This window comes from Nicotiana attenuata, chromosome 6 (genome assembly GCF_001879085.1).
Source record: "Nicotiana attenuata strain UT chromosome 6, NIATTr2, whole genome shotgun sequence".
Classification (NCBI taxonomy): Eukaryota; Viridiplantae; Streptophyta; class Magnoliopsida; order Solanales; family Solanaceae; genus Nicotiana; species Nicotiana attenuata.
In genome coordinates, this window is record NC_031994.1 from 64,409,118 (window position 1) to 64,430,314 (window position 21,197).

The following is a 21,197-nucleotide window of genomic DNA, read 5'->3' on the forward strand; positions in this document are numbered from 1 at the left end:
TATGTCTGATGACCCTGAAACTAACCCTGGCGGCCTGAGTAACCACCCTGAAAACTCTGGAGCGGAGGTGCAATGATAGGAGCTAGTGGTGCACTATAGGCTAGCTGATCGAAAAACTGCAAATGAGAGCCACGACCACCTGGAGCACCGTGAGAAGCCTGAAGCGCTGAATGAAACAGTTTGGGAGGATGGCCTCTGCCAAAAGTACCGCGGCCTCCAGATGAGGCCCCACTGAATCCACCGGAGTGACAAGGCCTCTTGTCAGACCCCTGACCACTCCCCTGAGCTAAAACCATCTCAACTCGTCTGGCGACATTGGCTGTATCCTGGAAAGAAATCTCGCTCCCTGTCTCCTTAGCCATCTGCAATCTGATAGGCTGAGCAAGTCCCTCTATAAATCTCCTCACCCTCTCTCTCTCGAAGGGGAGTATTAGAAGAGCATGATGAGCCAAATCAATAAAGCGGGTCTCGTACTAAGTAACGGACATGATGCCCTGCTGAAGGCGCTCGAACTACCTGCGATAGTCCTCTCTCAGTGTAACAGGAAGGAACTTCTCGAGAAATAGCTGAGAGAATTGGTCCCACGTCAAAGAAAGCGACCCAGCTGGTTTGGCCTAACAAAAATCCCTCACCATTTCTTGGCGGAACCTGAAAGGCGAAAGGCAGCAAAGTCGACCCCATTGGTCTCCACTATCCCCATGTTACGTAACACCTCATGACAACTGTCCAGATAGTCCTGGGGATCCTCTGAAGATGTACCACCATGGTGAGTGGTGGAAATCTTGGTAAACCTATCCACTCTCCACAAAGCCGCAGAAGACATAGTTGATCCATCACCGTTCTGTGCTGTAACACCCGGCGGAACTACCGTAACAGGCTGAGCTGCTGGAGTCTGAAACTAGGGAGCCATCTGCTCTGGAGTGTGAGTAGCGGGAGTCTGGGCTCCTCCCCCAGCCTGAGAGACGGCTGGTGCTACATGCAATGTGCCGGCCTAAGCGACACTCTCCATAAGGCCCACTAGACGGACCAAAGTATCCTGAAGTACCGGGGTGGCGATGAACCCCTCTAGAACCTGAGCTGGCCCTGCTGGAACGGTCTGGGCTGGAGCTTCTCATCAAAATCTACCTGAGGCTCCGCTGCTGCTGCTGCTGCTCGAGCTCTAGGCTGAGCCTTACCCCGCCCTCGGCCTCTAGCACGGCCTCGTCCTCGTCCTCTTCCCCTCATAGGAGCTACCACTGGGGGCTCTGGCTGCTGCTCGGCTGAAGAAGCAGTACGTGTTCTCGCCATCTGCGAAAGAACAAGAGTAGAGAGTTCAATTAGCATTGAGAGATCAAATCGCACGACAGAGAAGAATAGAAGTGAAATTGTTCCTAAACTCTATAGCCTCTGGGCATAAGCACAGACGTCTCCGTACCGATCCCTCAGACTCTACCTAGCTTGTTCGTGAATTGTGAGACCTAGGCAACCTAGGGCTCTGATACAACCTTGTCACGACCCGGATTTCCCACCGTCGGGGCCGTGATGGCGCCTAACATTTCGGACGCTAGGCAAGCCAACAGTTAGAGATTTAATACGCTAACCTTGGACCAAATCAGTAAATAACAACAATTAAACCAAAACAGATTTAAAGAGTGCAGAATTTCCTGATAAACCAAGTACTCATACACAACTACCCAGAAACTGGTGTCACAATTCACGAACTTGAAAGAGTCACTAGAAATACTGGCGGAAAGAAAGTACAACTGTCTTTGAATTTAAAGAAAAAAAATAGTAATCTGGAATAACTGGAAGGGGACTCCAGGGTCTGCGAACGTCGGCAGATCTACCTTGGGTCTCCTGTGGGTCTGAAGGCAGCAACTCAACTCGGGTCAACACGGTCCAGTACCGGAATCTGCACAGAAAGTGCAGAGTGCAGTATCAGTATAACCGACCCCATGTACTGGTAAGTGTCGAGCCTAACCTCGGTGAAGTAGTGATGAGGCTAGGACAAGGCGCATACATAAACCCGTGCAGTTAAAATATATGCTAACAGAAATAATAATTAATAGAAGCTAAGCAGATATTAACGGGAGGGGAAACATGTTAAGGGGGTACCAAAATAAAGAAGCATAGCAGTAGAGCAATTTAAACAGCTAGTACACCTTGAACCGGTAATAACAAGTAAGCACAGCAGACAGGAAATGCACGACATCACCCTTCGTGCTTTTACTCTTTACCTCACCAGATAATCAATAATAGAAACGTGCACGGAATCACCGTTCGTGCTTTACCACTCAATCTCACCATATGAATAATAGAAATGTGCACGGCATCACCCTTCGTGCTTTATCACTCTTCCTCACCACATAAGTAATAGAAACGTGCACGGCATCACCCTTCGTGCTTTATCACTCTACCTCACCAAAACAGAGACAACAATAATAGGGAGATAGAAATGGAAACAACAAGCCTTACTTCAACACTTAGTTCCACAATACCAATCTCAACTTTGGGTAAAGACCCCATCAATACCAAGTTCAATAAAACATGATAAGAAATTTCTCAACACATCGAATAACTAGTCTACACATGAACAATATGATCAAAAATACAACATTTGCAAGAATAAGACTCACTCACATGCTATGACTCGACAACAACGTATAGATACTCGTCACCTCACCTATACGTTGTACTCAACATCCAAACACGTAACACGTAAGCAAATAACACCTAATCCCTCAAGATAAGGTTAGCCACAACACTTACCTCTCTCCTTCGGCCATACTCAAGACTCAATCACCGCTTTTCCCTTCATAAAAGTCTTTGGACCAATAGAATCTAGCAAATTATCAACCAAACAATTCAATTTAAGACTTAGGAACTACCCATGATAGCCAGGAATTCAATGTAGGCCATTTTTGAAAAAGTCAACACCCGGGCTCGCTTGGTCCAAACCTAAGATTTGGACCAAAACTCGATTACTCATTCACCCCCGAGCCCGGATATACAATTGGTTTTGGAATCCGACCTCAATTTGAGGTCTAAATCCTCAAATTTTGAAATTCTTAATTTCTACCAAAAAATCCCCCATTCCACCATGAAAACCCTAGATTCTAGGATGAAATCTTGTAAAAAGAGGTGAATGATTGAAAGAAATTAGTTAAGAATCACTTACTTATGATTTGGGAAAGAAAAAGTCTTTGGAAAATGGCCTCTTGTGTACTAGGTTTTGAAAAATGGGAGAATGAATGAAAAATCCCGTCCACAGTCGTTTTTGAACAGTTGCAGGTATCGCATTTGCGATCAGGGGTTCACAAATGCGAACCCCGCAAATGCAAACTTTACTTCGCAAAAGCGAAGACTGACCTAGGCTTGCTAACATCGCAAATGCGAACATTTGTTTGCAAACGCGGCCTGAGCTGATCGCAATTGCGACCCCGAGTTTTGCAATTGCGAAGGTCCCCTCCCAGCCCTACTGCTCGCAAATGCGAACATTCTTCGCAAATGCGAGGCTCGCATTTAAGAGCCAAACCTCGCAATTGCGAGCCAGACCTCGCAATTGCGAAGTCTGCAGACCTGAAGCATACCAGTAAATTTTCTTTAGTCTAGATCACTCCGTAGCCTATCCGAAACTCACCCGAACCCTCGGGGTTCCAAACCAAACATGCACACAAGTCTTAAAACATCAAACGAACTTGTTCGTGCGATCAAATCGCCAAAATAACATCTAAAACTACATATTTAACGCCAAAACACATGAATTTCTTAAGAACACTTTAAAATTACTATTTTCACAACCGGACACCCGAATCAATCAAATCAACTTCGATTTTCACCAAATTTCATAGACATGACTTAAATATTATATTAAACCTGTACCGGGATCCGGAACCAAAATACGGGCCCGATACCAATGAGATCAAACATTAATCAATTTATTTAAATCATTAGATTTTCAGACTTACAATTTTTAACAAAAATTCATTACTTGGGCTAGGGACCTCCGAAACCGATTCCGAGCATATGCTCAGGTCCCATATTTCAATACGGACCCACCGGGACTGTCAAAATACGAGTCCGGATCTGTTTACTCAAAACGTTGACCGAAGTAAACTAAATCAACTTTTAAAGGCAAAAATTATTATTTTTCTCAAATTTCCACATAAAGGCTTTCCAGAAATCTGCCCGGAATGCGCACGCAAATCGAGGAGACATAAAATGAGGTTTTGAAGGCCTCGGAACACCGAATTGGGTTCTAAGCATATCCTCCAAGATCTGCACTGTCCGCTCCGGCTGTTCGTCGGTCTAGGGATGGAATGCTGTGCTAAGCTCTACGCGAGTCCCCAACTCACTCTGCACGACTCTCCAGAAATGGGAAGTGAACTGAGGGCCTCGGTATGATATGATGGAAACCAGCACACCATGCAATCGAACTATCTCCCAAATATAGATCTGAGCATACCTCTCCGCTGTATAAGTAGTCGCCACTGGGATGAAATGGGCCGACTTGGTCAATCTATCCACAATGAACCACACTAAATCAACCTTCCACAAAGTCCGCGGTAACCCAACTACGAAGTCATAGTAATGCGCTCCCACTTCCACGCTGGTATAGGCATCCGCTGAAGTAGGCCGCCTGGTCTCTGATGTTCATACTTGACCTGCTGGCAATTCAAACACTTAGTCACATACTTCACTATGTCCTTCTTCATCCCCCGCCACCAGTAGTGCTGCCTCAAATTAGGATACATCTTCGTGACTCCCGGGTGAATAGAATACCTCGAACTGTGGGCCGCTTCTAGAATCCTCTCCCTGAGACCATCAACATTAGGAACACATAGACGGCCCTGGAGCTGCAGCACACCATCCTCTCCAATAAAAACCTCCCTGGCACCTCCCTGAAGTACCGTCTCTCTGAGGACTGCCAAATGTGGATCATCATACTGTCGGGCCTTGATCTCCCCCAATAACGAAGACTGGGCGACCACACACGCTAGAACTCGGCTGGGCTCTGAAATGTCTAACCTCACAAGTCTGTTAGCCAAGGACTGAATGTCCAAGGCTAGTGGCCTCTCCTCTGCTGGAATGAATGCTAGGCTACCCATGCTCTCCGCCTTCCTACTCAGGGCATCCGCGACCACATTCACCTTGCCCGGATGATAAAGAATGGTGATGTCATAATCCTTCAGCAACTCAAGCCACCTGCGCTGCCTCGATTTGAGATCCCTCTGCTTGAACAAATGCTATAGGCTGCGGTGATCGGTGTAAACCTCACAAGGCACCCCATACAAATAGTGCCTCCATATCTTAAGAGCATGAATAATCGCCGCCTACTCCAGATCGTGCACGGGGTAATTTTTCTCATGAGTCTTCAGCTGACGCGAGGCATATGAAATAACTCTCCCCTCCTGCATCAACACACATCCCAGACCAACACGTGAAGCGTCGCAATACACCGTATACATCCCCGTACCGGAAGGCAATACAAGAACTGGTGCATAGTCAAAGCTGTCTTGAGCTTCTGGAAGCTCTCCTCACAATCATCCGACCAAATGAATGGGGCACCCTTCTGAGTCAGTCTCGTCAAGGGTGATGCAATAGATGAAAAGCCCTGCATGAACAATTTGACGATACATTCTGTACCTTGCTAAAAAACCGATCCTTCGCCGGTAATAACCTGCTAATCAGAGAAAACTCCTGATCTCGGTCACTGAAGTGGGACGTGGCCAACTCTGAACTCCGTCAATCTTCTTGGGATCCACCTTAATACCCTCTCCGGACACAATATGCCCCAAGAATGCCACAGACTCGAGCAAAAACTCACACTTGGAGAACTTAGCATACAGCTGTTGCTCTCGCAAGGTCTGAAGCACTACTCTCAAATGCTGCTCGTGCTCTCCCAGGCTACGCGAGTATATCAAGATGTCGTCAATGAAGACGATGACGAAGGAATCAATATAAGGCCTGAATACCCTATTCATCAGATCCATAAATGTTGCTGGCGCATTGGTCAAGCCAAAGGACATCACTAGAAACTCATAATGGCCATATCTAGTCCTGAATGCAGTCTTCGGAACATCCGAGTCCCGAATCTTCAGCTGATGATACCCTGACCTCAGGTCAGTCTTAGAGAACACCCTAGCTCCCTGCAGTTGGTCGAACATATCATCAATACGAGGCAACGGGTACTTGTTCTTGATGGTGACCTTCTTCAACTGGCGGTAATCAATGCACATCCGCATGGTCCCATCCTTCTTCTTCACGAATAGCACTGGTGCGCCCCAAGGCGATACACTAGGCCTGATAAACCCCTTTGCTAACAACTCCTCTAGCTGCTCCTTCAACTCCTTCAACTCCTTAGGGGCCATACGGTACGACGGAATAGATATAGGTTGAGTGCCTGGGGCCAAATCAATGCAGAAATTAATATCACGATCCGGAGATATGCCGGGCAGATCAGAAGGAAACATATCGTCGAACTCTCGAACTACTAGCACTGAATCAATCGTCGGAGACTCTGCAGTGACGTCTCAAACATAAGCTAGATAGGCCAAACACCCCTTCTCGACCATGTGTCGAGCCTTCAGGAAAGAAATAACCCTGCTAGGCATATCAATTGTGGAACCCTTCCACTCCAATCTCGGCGATCCTGGCATCGCTAGTGCAACAGTCTTGGCATGGCAATCAAGGACGACGTGATATGGAGATAACCAATCCATGCCTAGGATGACCTCAAAATCAATCATATCGAGCAACAGAAGATCAAATCTAGTCTCGAGACCACAGAGTGACCACACAGGACCGGTAGATCCGATCCACAACCACAGAATCACCCACAGGGGTGGACACATGAACAGGAACACCTAAGGGCTCAGGAGAAATAAATAGGAAGCGAGCGAATAGAGATGATAAATATGAATAAGTAGACCCTGGATCAAATAATACCGAAGCATACCTACCACCAACGGGAATAATACCTGTGATGACGGCATCTGAGGCCAATGCATCTGGCCTGGCTGGAAGAGCATAGAACCTGGCTGGAGCGCCGGCTTTCTGACCTCCACCTGACTGAGTAGTAGCTGGATGACCTCTCCCTGTCTGGCCTCCACCTCTAGGACGGCCTCTACCCGTCTTCCCTCCACCTCTAGGTGGCTGGGCAGCTGATGCTGGAGTCATGGGTTGCTGACCCTGCTGCACTGCCTTGCCCCGAAGTCTGGGGCAATGCCTCCTCATGTGACCAGGATCCCCGCACTCAAAGCAACTCCGCGGTGCGGCGACCTGCTGCCCCGAGGACTGACCCTGATGACCTGAAAATCCACTGGAAGAAGCCTGAATAGTCGGTGGACGGTATGAACCCTCCGTCATAGCACTGAAATGAGGACTGGAAGAATCTAGAGGACATGAATACCCACTGGAGGTGCCCTGAATAGCTGGAGGGAGATAAGAACTCTCCGGCATGGCGCTAAAATAGGAACGCGCGGGAGCACCCCGAGCAATTGGTGGTGCTGAAACTGGGGGCCTACTGGGCTGACCCCTACTGAACTGACCTCTACCCTTAGCCGGGGCGCCTCTAAACTCTCCGGATAATATGGCCCTCTTATCCTACTGCATCTGCTCTCTACCCCTCAGAAGATAACCCTCAATCCTGCGTGCGATCTCAACCACTAGCTGGTACCCTGTACCCATCTCTACCTCCTGAGCTATACCAGACCGGATGGTGGGATGTAATCCCGCAACAAACCTCCGTACTCTCTCTACCTCTGTGGGAAGTATCATAAGTGCATGGCGAGACAACTCAGAGAACCTCGCCTCGTAGTCGATCACTGATATCTGACCCTGCTCTAGGAGCTCAAACTGATACCGCAGCTCTTCCCTCTTTGAGGGCGGAATGTATCGATCCAAGAATAACTGAGTCAACTGACCCCAAGTGAGGGGAGGAGAACCTGCTGGCCTGCCAAGTACATAGGACTGCCACCATCTACGCGCTCTGCCCTCAAGCTGAAAAGTAGTGAAGTCAACTCCATGCGAATCCAATATCCTCATGTTGTGCAGCCTGTCCCTGCACCTGTCTATGAAGTCCTGAGCATACTCATGATTCTCACCCTCGAAGACTGGAGGATGAAGCCTGGTCCATCTGTCTAGTAGCTTCTGTGGATCACCATCCACAGCTGGCCTGGGCTGGGGTGCCATTGCAGCAACTGGCTGAGCCCCATCTGCGGGTAGTGCACCCGGAGTTTGATACACCGCAGCTGCATGGCCTGAAGCCTGAGCAGTTCGGGTCTGGGCCCCCCCTCCTGCCTGTGAAGTGGCTGGGTCTGCTGGAAATAACCCAGCCTGAGTCATAGTATCCATGAACCGTAGCATGCGGCCCATGACCTCCTGAAATCCCGGTGCTGTCATGAAATCCGCCGGGGTAGGCTCAGCTGCGGGCACCTCGCCCTGCTCCTCAATAATAGGGTCCTCCACAGGATCTGCTGGTGGTGCAACTGGAATAGCTCTGGGATGCCCTCATCCTCTACCACGGGCCGGTGCCCTCCCCCGGCCTCTACCTCGGCCTCTAGCAACGGGGGGAGCAGCTCATCCCGGGTCCGGAACGTCAGCGGTACGAGTTCTCACCATCTATGAGAGAATAGAAGAGGGAAATTTAGTACTCTAAGCACTGCACGACAGGAAATGAATAAAGAGTAGTCCTTCCTAATACCCTATAGCCTCTCGAAGATAAATACAGACGTCTCCGTACCGATCAACAAGACTCTATCAGGTTTGCCCATAACTCGTGAGACCTACGTGAACCTGATACCATGTTGTCACGACCCATTTTCACAATAGGTCATGAAGGCTCCTGACACCCTTGTCAGGCAAGCCATTTGCGGAAACATTTCTATATACTTATGTTGCTCTTAAATAAAAATAAGTGAAATAAACACTCAAAGTGGAATATAAACCAGAAGAACTGAATACTGTAATAATATGACTACACAACCCAAAAATGATCGTCTACCAAAGTGTGTGCCAGAACCTGGTGTCACAAGCTACGGGCAACTAGTAGAATATACATCCAAAAGAATACCACACTACCCTACTGTCTGGATCCGAATAGACAGAAAATAACAATACAAAAGAAAGACTTCTTCGGCTGCGGATTGACATGGAAGGAAAGCAGCTCACCGTAGAAGTCCCAAGCCTGCTCACGAATGCGCACCAGAGAAGTAACCGGATCCACCTGCCTCAGACCCTGTACATTTAAGTACAGAACCGTAGCATGAGTACATAAATAATATGTACCCAGTGAGTATCCGGCCTAATCTCGAAGAAGTAGAGACGAGAGGTTGACTTGATACTTACTAGGGTCAAGATAATATAATATAATTATGCTATTCTAAGCGTGAAAGTCACCAATATTCAACAAGTTATAACAAAAAGAAATAGTCATGTTGTCGTCCTTATTTCAGTTAAAGCAAGACCCCTACTGCTCAGGCTCCAGGCCATGCAACGGCAGTATATCAGACTCTGGGTGCAATACCCGCAGATGGGGCTCAGCTAGTTGCTGCAGTGGCACCCCAGCCCAGGCCAGCTATGGATGGTGACCCACAGAAGCTATTAGACAGATGGACCAGGCTTCATCCTCCGGTATTCGGGGGTGAGCGTCATGAGGATGCCCAGGACTTCATTGACCGGTGCAGGGACAGACTGCACAACATGAGGATATTGGAGTCGCATGGTGTTGACTTTACTACTTTTCAGCTCGAGGGCAGGGCCTGTAGATGGTGGCAGTCCTATATTCTTGGCAGGCCAGCGGGTTCTCCTCCGATCACTTGGGGTGAGTTCGTGCAGTTATTCTTGGACAGATACATTCCGCCATCTGAGAGGGAGAAGCTGCGGTACCAGTTTGAGCAGCTCGAGCAGGGTCAGATGTTTGTGACTGACTATGAGGCGAGGTTTTCTGAGTTGTCCCGCCATGCACTCATGATACTTTCTACAGATGCAGAGAGGGTGCGGAGGTTTGTCGCAGGGTTGCAGCCCGGGATTCGGTTTAGTATGGCTCGAGAGGTAGAGATGGGCATAGGGTATCAGCTAGTGGTCGAGATTGCTCGTCGGATTGAGGGATATCGCCAGAGGGGTAGAGAGCAGATACAACAGGATAAGAGAGCTAGGTTCTCCGGTGAGTTCAGGGGTGCCCCAACTAGGGGCAGAGGTCAGTTCGGGAGGGGCCAGTCTAGTAGGCCACCAGTTTCAGCACCACCACCTGCTCGGGGGCCTCCAGCACGCCCCTATTTCAGTGCTATGCCAGAGAGTTCCTACCGCCCGCCAGCTATCCAGGGTTCCCCCAGTGGGCATTCAGGCCCCCATGGTCCCCCTGACCCTTATTTCAATGCCATGCCGGAGAGTTCATGCCGTCCTCCAGCTATCCGGGGTTCTTCCGGTAGGTATTCAGGTCAGCAGACTCAGACTCCAGGGCAGCAGGCTATGGCGCCTAACTAGAGGTGGAGGCCAGACAGGGAGAGGTCAGCCGGCTACTACTCAGTCAGGTGGAGGTCAGACAGCCGGCGCTCCAGCCAGGTTCTATGCTCTTCCAGCCAGGCCGGATGCATTGGCCTCAGATGCCGTCATCACAGGTATTATTCCCGTTGGTGGTAGGGATGCTTCGGTATTATTTGATCCAGGGTCTACTTATTCATATGTATCATCTCTGTTCGCTCACTTCCTGGTTATTTCTCCTGAGCCCTTGGGTGTTCCTGTTCATGTGTCCACACCTGTGGGTGATTCTGTGGTTGTGGATCGGATCTACCGGTCCTGTGTGGTCACTTTCTGTGGTCTCGAGACTAGAGCTGATCTTCTGTTGCTCGATATGATTGATTTTGAGGTCATCTTGGGCAGGGATTGGCTATCTCCATATCATGCCGTCCTTGATTGCCATACCAAGACTGTTTCACTAGTGATGCCAGGATCGCCGAGATTGGAGTGGAAGGGTTCCACAGTTGACATGCCTAGCAGGGTTATCTCTTTCCTGAAGGCTCAGCACATGGTTAGAAAAGGGTGTTTGGCTTACTTAGCTTATGTTTGAGACACCACTGCAGAGTCTCCGACGATTGATTCAGTGCCAGTAGTTCGAGAGTTCGCCGATGTGTTTCCTTCTGATCTGCCCGGCATGCCTCCGGATCGTGATATTGATTTCTGCATTGATTTGGCCCCAGGCACTCAGCCTATATCCATTCCACCGTACCGTATGGCCCCTAAGGAGTTGAAGGAGTTGAAGGAGCAGCTAGAGGAGTTGTTAGCAAAGGGGTTTATCAGGCCCAGTGTATCGCCTTGGGGCGCACCAGTGCTATTTGTGAAGAAGAAGGATGGGACCATGCGGATGTGCATTGATTACCGCCAGTTGAACAAGGTCACCATCAAGAACAAGTACCCGCTGCCTCGTATTGATGATTTGTTCGACCAGCTGCAGGGTGCTAGGGTGTTCTCTAAGATTGACCTGAGGTCAGGATATCATCAGCTGAAGATTCGGGACTCGGATGTTCCGAAGACTGCATTCCGGACTAGATATGGCCATTATGAGTTTCTAGTGATGTCCTTTGGCTTGACCAATGCGCCAGCAGCATTTATGGATCTGATGAACAGGGTATTCAGGCCTTATATTGATTCCTTCGTCATCGTCTTCATTGACGACATCTTGATATACTCGCGTAGACTGGGAGAGCACGAGCAACATTTGAGAGTAGTGCTTCAGACCTTGCGAGAGCAGCAGCTGTATGCTAAGTTCTCCAAGTGTGAGTTTTTGCTCGAGTCTGTGGCATTCTTGGGGCATATTATGTCCGGAGATGGTATTAAGGTGGATCCCAAGAAGATTGACGGAGTTCAGAGTTGGCCACGTCCCACTTCAGTGACCGAGATCAGGAGTTTTCTCCGATTAGCAGGTTATTACCGGCGATTCGTGCAGGGCTTTTCATCTATTGCATCACCCTTGACGAGACTGACTCAGAAGGGTGCCCCATTCATTTGGTCCGATGATTGTGAGGAGAGCTTCCAGAAGCTCAAGACAGCTTTGACTACGCACCAGTTCTTGTATTGCCTTCCGGTACAGGGATGTATACGGTGTATTGCGACGCTTCACGCGTTGGTCTGGGATGTGTGTTGATGCAGGAGGGGAGAGTTATTGCATATGCCTCGCGTCAGTTGAAGATTCATTAGAAAAATTACCCCGTGCACGATCTGGAGTTGGCGGCGATTGTTCATGCTCTTAAGATATGGAGGCACTATTTGTATGGGGTGCCTTGTGAGGTTTACACCGATCACCGCAGCCTACAGCATTTGTTCAAGCAGAGGGATCTCAATTTGAGGCAGCACAGGTGGCTTGAGTTGCTGAAGGATTATGACATCACCATTCTTTATCATCCGGGCAAGGCAAATGTGGTCGCGGATGCCCTGAGCAGGAAGGCGGAGAGCATGGGTAGCCTAGCATTCATTCCAGCAGAGGAGAGGCCACTAGCCTTGGACATTTAGTCCTTGGCTAACAGACTTGTGAGGTTGGACATTTCAGAGCCCAGTCGAGTTCTAGCGTGTGTGGTCGCCCAGTCTTCGTTATTGGGGGAGATCAAGGCCCGGCAGTATGATGATCCACATTTGGCAGTCCTCAGAGAGACAGTACTTCAGGGAGGTGCCAGGGAGATTTTTATTGGCGAGGATGGTGTGCTGCGGCTCCAGGGCCGTCTATGTGTTCCTAATGTTGATGGTCTCAAGGAGCTGATTCTAGAAGAGGCCCACAGTTTGAGGTTATTCTATTCACCTGGGAGTCACGAAGATGTATCGTGATTTGAGGCAGCACTACTGGTGGCGGGGGATGAAGAATGGCATAGTGAAGTATGTGACTAAGTGTTTGAATTGCCAGCAGGTAGAGTATGAACATCAGAGACCAGGAGGCCTACTTCAGCGGATGCCTATACCAGCGTGGAAGTGGGAGCGCATTACTATGGACTTCGTAGTTGGGTTACCGCGGACCTTGCGGAAGGTTGATTCAGTGTGGGTCATTGTGGATAGATTGACCAAGTCGGCCCATTTGATTCCAGTGGCGACTACTTATACAGCAGAGAGGTATGCTCAGATCTATATTCGGGAGATAGTCCGATTGCATGGTGTGCCAGTGTCTATCATATCAGACAGAGGCCCTCAGTTCACTTCCCATTTCTGGAGAGCCGTGCAGAGCGAGTTGGGGACTCGTGTAGAGCTTAGCATAGAATTCCATCCTCAGACCGACGGACAGTCGGAGCGGACGGTGCAGATTTTGGAGGATATGCTTAGAGCATGTGCGATTGATTTTGTAGGGCAGTGGGATCAGTTCTTGCCTCTAGTAGAGTTCGCATACAACAACAGCTATCAGTCCAGCATAGAGATGGCCCCATATGAGGCTTTATATGGTCGACGATGTCGCTCTCCCATCGGGTGGTTTGAGCCTGGCGAGGCTAAGTTACTTGGTACAGATTTGGTACAGGATGCCTTGAATAAGGTAAAGATGATTCAGGAGAGGCTTCGCACAGCTCAGTCCAGGCAAAAGATCTACACGGATCAGAAGGCGCGGGATGTATCATTTATGGTTGGCGAGAAGGTTCTCTTGAAAGTCTCGCCCATGAAGGGTATTATGAGGTTCGGGAAGAAGGGCGAGTTGAGCCCAAGGTTTATTGGCCCCTTTGAGGTGTTGAGGAGAGTTGGGGAGGTTGTTTATGAGCTTGCCTTACTCCCTAGTTTATCAGGAGTTCACCCAGTCTTTCATGTTTCGATGCTTCGGAAATATCATTCAGCTAGATGAGAGCTTGGGCTATGAGGAGGAGCCAGTTGCTATTATTGATAGACAGGATCGCCAGTTGAGGTCCAAGAAGATTTCTGCGGTGAGAGTCCAGTGGAGGGGCCAACCGGTCGAGGAGGCGACCTGGGAGTCCGAGGAGGACATGCGGAGCAGATATCCCCACTTATTCAGCAGTCCAGGTACTTTTCTATGTCCGTTCGAGGACGAACGTTTGTTTAAGAGGTGGAGAATGTAACGACCCGACCGGTCGTTTTGCCTTTTAGAACCCCGTTCCCCTAAATAAAGCCCCCTTTACTTGCTTTAACTAATTTACTACTTGCGGGGGCGATTGGTTCGAGGATTGGAAGGGTTTTGAGTAAAAATATGCCCATTTGCTTCTTTAGGATTTCTTAAAAAGACCAAGTTTGACTTCGGTCAACATTTTGGGAAAACGGGCCCGGATTCATGATTGGGCAATTTCTGAGGGTCCGTGGGAAAATATGGGACCTGGGCGTGTGTCCGGAATCGAATTCCGAGGTCCCTAGCCCGAGTAATGAATTTTTATCTAAAATTGTTTAATTGAAGCTCTAAAGAATTAAAGAAACTAAGAAATCATTGATTCCCTAGGTATTAGGCTCGGATTATGGTTTTGAAGTTTGGTATAGGTCCGTAATTTCTTTTAAGACTTGCCCGTAAAATTTGGTGCCAATCCGAGTAGTTTAAGGGCGTTTTGACCCGTTAGAGGAGAGTTAAGAACTTGAGGATTCAATAGTTTGATTCATTTGGTTTTAGGGGGTGATTCCAAGATTTAGCATTGTTTTGGGAGTTTCGAGGGTTCGAGTAGGTCCGCCTCGTGATTTCATACTTTTCGGTATGTTCGGGCGGGGCTCGGGAGCCCCGAGCGTCAAACGAGCGAGGTTCGAGCGAAGTAGAAAAACTTAAATAGAGCTGGAGGTTTTGCTGCTTCTGTCATAACCGCATCTGCGGTTCTGAGCCGCAGAAGCGGGACCACAGATGCGGTCAGGCCATCGCAGAAGCGAAAGGGGGAGGCCCAGGAAAAGCCGCAGAAGCGGCCCAGGGACCGCAGAAGCGGTTGTGCTTATGCGATCCCCAGACCGCAGATGCAATCCAGCCCTTTTAGGCCCAAGCCGCAGAAGCGGCCCAATAACCGCAGAAGCGGTTCTGCATATGCGGGCCTCAGACTGCAGAAGCGGTCCAATCCCCTCTTGCCCAGTTCCGCAGATGCGGCCCCATCTTCGCAGATGCGGGATCGCAGATGCGGTCCCCTAACCGCAGAAGCGGAAATCGCTGGGCAGTGGCCTTCATTTAATTCGAACTCAGACATCATTTTTTATTTTACACTTCACACTTAGGCGATTTGGGGGCTTCCAAAGAGAGGGTTCCAACATAGCACTTCAAAGTTACTCCCATTCATTATTAGTTATATACATGTATATTAGGTAGATTAAACACTAAAAATCAGATAAAATCAAAGGGTTAGAGCTATACCTAGGGTTTTAATAAAATTAAGATTTAAGCATGAAATTTGATAGGGAATGGACTAGATATTATATATTATTTGATCCTTTGGTTGTAGAGAACAATTTTCTTCGAAAAATATCGGAATCCGGGCACGTGAGCCCGGGGTCGGAATTTAGGAAACTAGTGGAAAAGGTTGGGAAATTACTTAAATAGTTAGAATTCGACCTTTTAAGCCTTTATTGACTAGTTCTTACCTATTTTAACTAGTTTGCGATCGTTCGGCTTCGAATTAAGAGCTTGGGCTTGTTCTCGATATTGGGAGCACGCTTTGGTGCGAGGTGAGTCTCTTTTCTAACCTTGTAAGAGGGAATTGTCCCCATAGGATTAATAATTGAGTAATTGTTGCTAAATGCGGGGGCTACGCATGTGCTAGGTGACGAGAGTCCGTGCGTAGCTACTACTATGTTAATGGTCCGGGTAGTTTAGGACCCATATCATGCTTATTTTACGTGACTCTCTATATTATCTTATTACTACGAGCACCTAGGATATGCTAGAGATTTAAAAAGGGAATAAGAACGTACTTGTAGAATTGTTAAAGTCTTGCTTGGCATTTATGACTATTGATGTGCCTTGTGTGTATACTTGATATTTCTTCTTATTTGTGGATCGGGCCGATCGCCTCGGTATGAATAGATGGATCTATAGGCGCGTCGTCGACCCTCGGCAAGTGCACAGTTTATTTCTGTTGGATCGGGTTGTCGCCTCGGCATATTTGCGCATGCTTATATAGCTTTGCCTGAGATTGTTAAATATTGGTACTGCTTTCATGGCCCGAAATGCATTGATAATTGTAACTGTAGTAATCGATTAATCGGAATCCTAGCAATAATATGACTTATATGCCTTGTTGTAACTGCTGCCTATGAAAGATTTTCATTGTTAAACTTATACTCATAATATTATCTGACCCTAGTGAGTATCAAATCGACCTCTCGTCTCTACTTCTTCGAGATTAGGCGGGATACTCACTGGGTACATATTGTTTATGTACTCATGCTACGCTTCTGTACTTAAATGTACAAGGTCTGAGGCAGGTGGATCCGGTTATTTCTCTGGTGCGCATTCGTGAGCAGACTTAGGACTTCTACGGTGAGCTGCTTTCCTTCCATGTCGATCCGCAGCCGAAGAAGTCTTTCTTTTGCATTGTTATTTTCTGTCTATTCTGATCCAGACAGTAGGGTAGTGTGGTATTCTTTTGGGTTCTATATTCTACTAGTTGCCCGTAGCTTGTGACACCAGGTTCTGGCACACACTTTGGTAGACGAGTATTTTGGGGTTGTGTAACTATTTTATTATAGTATTTATCTCTCCTGGTTTTAAATTCCAAGTTGAGTGCTTATTCCACTTATTCTAATTAAAAACAATATGATTATTTTAGTAATATTTCCGCAATGGCTTGCCTGACAAGGGTGTCAGGCGCCCTCATGACCTATTGTGAAAATGGGTCGTGACACAATCACACCGAGGTCGACGGCCCGCTCCAACAGAGTTAAAATGTGTACTATCGAGGGTCGTACGGCACGAACCATAGATGCATCTATTCTCACCGAGGCGATCAGCCCGATCCATAAATATCAAGAAAAACCTCAAGAATGCACACGAAGATTCATACATATATCAGGAAGCTCTTACCAAGGCTTAGCAAGTTCATACGTTCACTTCATGTTTCCTTTAAGTCTGTAGCATATCATGAATGATCATAGTGGCAATTTAAACAAGAGATACTTTCAAATTAGGCATGATGTGGGTCCTAAACTACCCATACAATTAATATCATAGTAGCTGCGCACGGACCCTCATCACCTAGTACGTACGTAGCCCCGCATTTAGCAACAATTATTCGGTTATTACACCTATGGGGACAATTTCCTCTTACAAGGTTAGAAAGGAGACTCACCTCGCTCCAAAGCGTGCTCCCAATATCGAGAACAAGCCCAAGCTCTTAATTCGAAGCCGAACGATCACAAACTTGTTAAAATAGGTAAGAACTAGTCAATAAAGGCTTAAAAGGTCGAATTCTAACTATTTAAGTAATTTCCCAACCTTTTCCACAAGTTTCCTAAATTTCGACCCCGGGCCCACGTGCCCAGATTCCGATATTTTTCGAAGGAAAATGTTCTCTACAACCTAAGGATCAATAATATATAAATTCTAGATGCTTAAATCTTAATTCTATCAAAACCCTAGGTCTAGCTCTAACCCTTTGATTTTATCTAATTTTTAGTGTTTAATCTACCTAATATACATGTATTTAAACTAATAATGAATGTGAGTAACTTACCTTGAAGTGCTATGTTGAAACCCTCTCTTTGGAAGCCCCCAAATCGCCTAAGTGTGGAGTGTAAAATGAAAAATGGTGTTTGAGTTCGAATTAAATGAAGGCCACTGCCCAGCGATTTCCGCTTCTGCGGTTAGGGGACCGCATCTGCGAAGATGGGGCCGCATCTGCGGAGCTGGGCAAGAGGGGATTGGACCGCTTCTGCGGTCTGAGGCCCGCATATGCAGAACCGCTTCTGCGGTTACTAGGCCGCTTCTGCGGCTTGGGCCTAAAGTAACTGGACCACATCTGCGGTCTGGGGATCGCATAAGCGGAACCGCTTCTGCGGTCCCTGGGCTGCTTCTGCGGTTTTCCCCTTGGCCTGTCCTTTTCACTTCTGCGATGGCCTGACCGCATCTGCGGTCCCGCTTCTACGGCTCAAGAACCGCAGATGCGGTTATGACAGAAGCAGCAATTCTTCAGCTCTTCCTAAGTTTTTCTACTTCGCTCGAACCTCACTCGTTTGATGCTCGGGGCTCCCGAGCCCCGCCCGAACATACCGACAAGTCTGAAATCACGAGGCGGACCTACCCGAACCCTCGGATCACTCAAAACAACGCTAAATCTAGGAATCACCCCCTAAAAGCAAATGAATCAAACTATTGAATCTTCAGGTTCTTAATTCTCCTCTAACGGGTCAAAACGCCCTTAAACTACTCGGATTGACACCAAATTTTACGGGCTTAAACGACATTACGGACCTGTACCAAGCTTCGGAACCAAAATCCGAGCCCGATACCTAGGGAATCAATGATTACTTAGTTTATTTAATTCCTTAAAGCTTCAATTAAACAATTTTAGATAAAAATTCATTATTCGGGCCAGGGACCTCGGAATTCGATTCCGGGCACAGGCCCAGGTCCTATATTTTCCCACGGACCCTCAGAAATTGTCCAATCACGAATCCGGGCCCGTTTTCTCAAAATGTTGACCGAAGTCAAACTTGGTCTTTTTAAGAATTCCTAAAGAAGCAAATGGGCATATTTTTACTCAAAACCCTTCCAATCCCCGAACCAATCGCCCCCGCAAGTCGTAAATTAGTTAAAGCAAATACGGGAGGCTTTATTTAGGGGAACGGGGTTCTAAAAGACAAAACGACCGGTCGGATCGTTACAGACACTAACATACGTAAGAAATAACAAACTTGACAACGAACATGTACGGTAGAAGGCCATTTGGTATTAAAGTATTTAAGTATTTTTCTTGGTTGTAATTATCGGTATCATCTTCTGCTGAGTCAAAACTGAAAAATATTTTATTTTTACCATAACCTTAGCAATCAACCTTTTATATAGTTGATCAACATATTCATTTATGCTAGCTAAGATAACTCTTTAACTTCTATCATGTAATTTTCATAAATTGCATTTTAATCTAATGATGAAACTATTTTCTTTATTAAATGCACCACTATTACCATTGGGGTTGATAACCAAGTGTTCTAGAAGAACCAAATCATCTTTTATTGGTTGCTCTTCTTCGTTTCTGACACTAGCAAGAAGTCACTGAATGCTGGATCTGTTCTTATTTGTATATTTCTTGTCATTTGAATAATTTTCATTTGAGGTCATAAGTATAATTTTGGCAAGCTAGCTTTTACAGTTTCTGCTTTGGTCAATTTTAGAACTACTGATCGTACTTGACAGAAATCACCTCCCAAACTATTACTTTTCCACCAAATGGTTATATCTCTGAAACTCTGGGCGATTGTTTCGATCGTTTGACACTTAGCCAAAAGCGCTTCATTCATATCACTCTTGCTTTCCTTATAAATTTAGCACTATTGCTCTGCTTTGATATATTTCTGATGGTTATTTCAGATATTTGGAGAGGTATATCAAATCTAAAGTGAGTGGTACGGTCTCATAATAAAATCGTTGCTGGTACACCACTTGTTCTTATTGCTAACAATATCACGCCTCTGGATCTGATATTTGCAAGTAATGCATGACATATGACTATTATTTTGATTTCGCCGATATCTACAAAGGATAATCTCGCTATACCAAAGTCGACTTCATATAATATAGTCTTGAAAGCTTATTCTTGTTCAGGATTTAGCTTTATTGTGCTTTCTCAAAGATTTTTATGGCATTCTTAATATTATACTAATCTTTTTTACTTTGTGATCATTTTTTTTTAATATCTAACACTCTTTTTATGGAATAAATTAATGTACCCTAAGATTTTTTTTTAACTTGAAAAATAATTTTACTCATATGATGAATTTAAAAAATAATTTAATTGGATTCTCTTGTTAAATAACAAATTGAAAGATTTGATTATTTTGTTTTAACATAAAATATAATTTATTTTATGTTGATTTAGATTCTTAATATTAGTTCATCTCATGTTTGAATATTTAACCGTAATTATAATTTTATTCACCATAAACTTTATTTGCAAGGAGTAAAAAGATCGATCTGACATTCCACTTTTAGATATTTATGTTTGCAAAATAATTAGTGATATTGGCTCTTACCAACCTTTTTTTTTTCTCACACATTTATATTCTTAAAATTTTCTTAGTTGTTCTTTAATGATTGGGTATATTTTTTTATATTACACGAAAAATAATAATAAAAAAACTATTATTTGTGTAAGAAAGAAGTTCAAATATAATATTATAATAATATATTACCATAGGTATTTTTTCTCAATTTCAACGCTTTATGCAATTCGTTTAGCATTTCTTTTATTTTGTTCTTGGCATTTAATATTATAGAGTGGTAATGTATTACCAATATGGAGGATTCATATGAAATTGATTTTTTTAAACCTTCCTATATATTTTAATAAGAATTCAATAGACAAGATTTAATTAATTTTAAAATATTAATTATTAAAAAAATTAACATGTTCCTAAAGGTATTAGGTTTACATGCTAACATGCAGTATTATATATTTATGTTCGAAAATAACTTTACTAATAGGATTCCTAAAGGTAATCATGTAGGATTCCTAATGTGTAGTATTATGTCATAAAACTAATAGGATTACAAGGTTAATGTCTATAATTCCGATTATGTTCTTTTATTGTGAGTTATTATGCTTAATATTAAAAGGTTATTTTTGTAATCCAACATTTTATTCATGCTTTTATAATAATATTAGTCTCTATGTCACGTGCCTCGCACGTGTAATTCTTACAACTATTTTTAACTTATATTTAAAGATAATAGACTATTTTTGCAAAATAAATAATTTAGATCATCTTTTAATTTGTATATGTAACAAAACAAGGCATCAAAGAGTGCAAGTTTCAGTTTTTGATAATAATTATATTTGTGTTGCTTAGATACATTTTCAACTTATTGTATTTTAGTGAAATTCATCTTGGTCTCTCCTATTTGTTTCAAGTTATTCGTTTAACTTCATTTCCATCTCTATGTACTCATATTATTTTATGGAGTAGATAATGAAACATAACCTTTCCTAATTATTGAAAAGTTCACTTCTCTATGCAAAATAAAAAATAAAAAAATTACATGTACAAATTAAGTAATAAAACACAATTTGAAAGAGGCATGGGCACTGAGGTTCATCCAAATACTCAAGACCTGAATTACTGAT

At 45.3% G+C, this 21,197-nt stretch overlaps 2 protein-coding genes across 2 annotated transcripts; one reads left to right on the forward strand and one right to left on the reverse strand.

Annotated features, from left to right (window-relative positions):
- On the reverse strand, positions 21-6,218 carry LOC109227911 (RNA-directed DNA polymerase homolog). Its single transcript, XM_019393104.1, has 3 exons — positions 5,805-6,218; positions 760-892; positions 21-139 (listed from the first exon to the last, which is right to left on the reverse strand). Exons 1-3 carry the CDS (start codon positions 6,216-6,218, stop codon positions 21-23), a joined length of 666 nt encoding a protein of 221 aa, XP_019248649.1.
- On the forward strand, positions 10,267-11,755 carry LOC109227912 (RNA-directed DNA polymerase homolog; the record flags this gene model as incomplete). The annotated part of the gene is made up of 2 exons (XM_019393105.1): positions 10,267-10,452; positions 11,336-11,755. Coding segments are annotated over exons 1-2 (606 nt in total), but the record flags the coding sequence as incomplete, so codon positions are not given.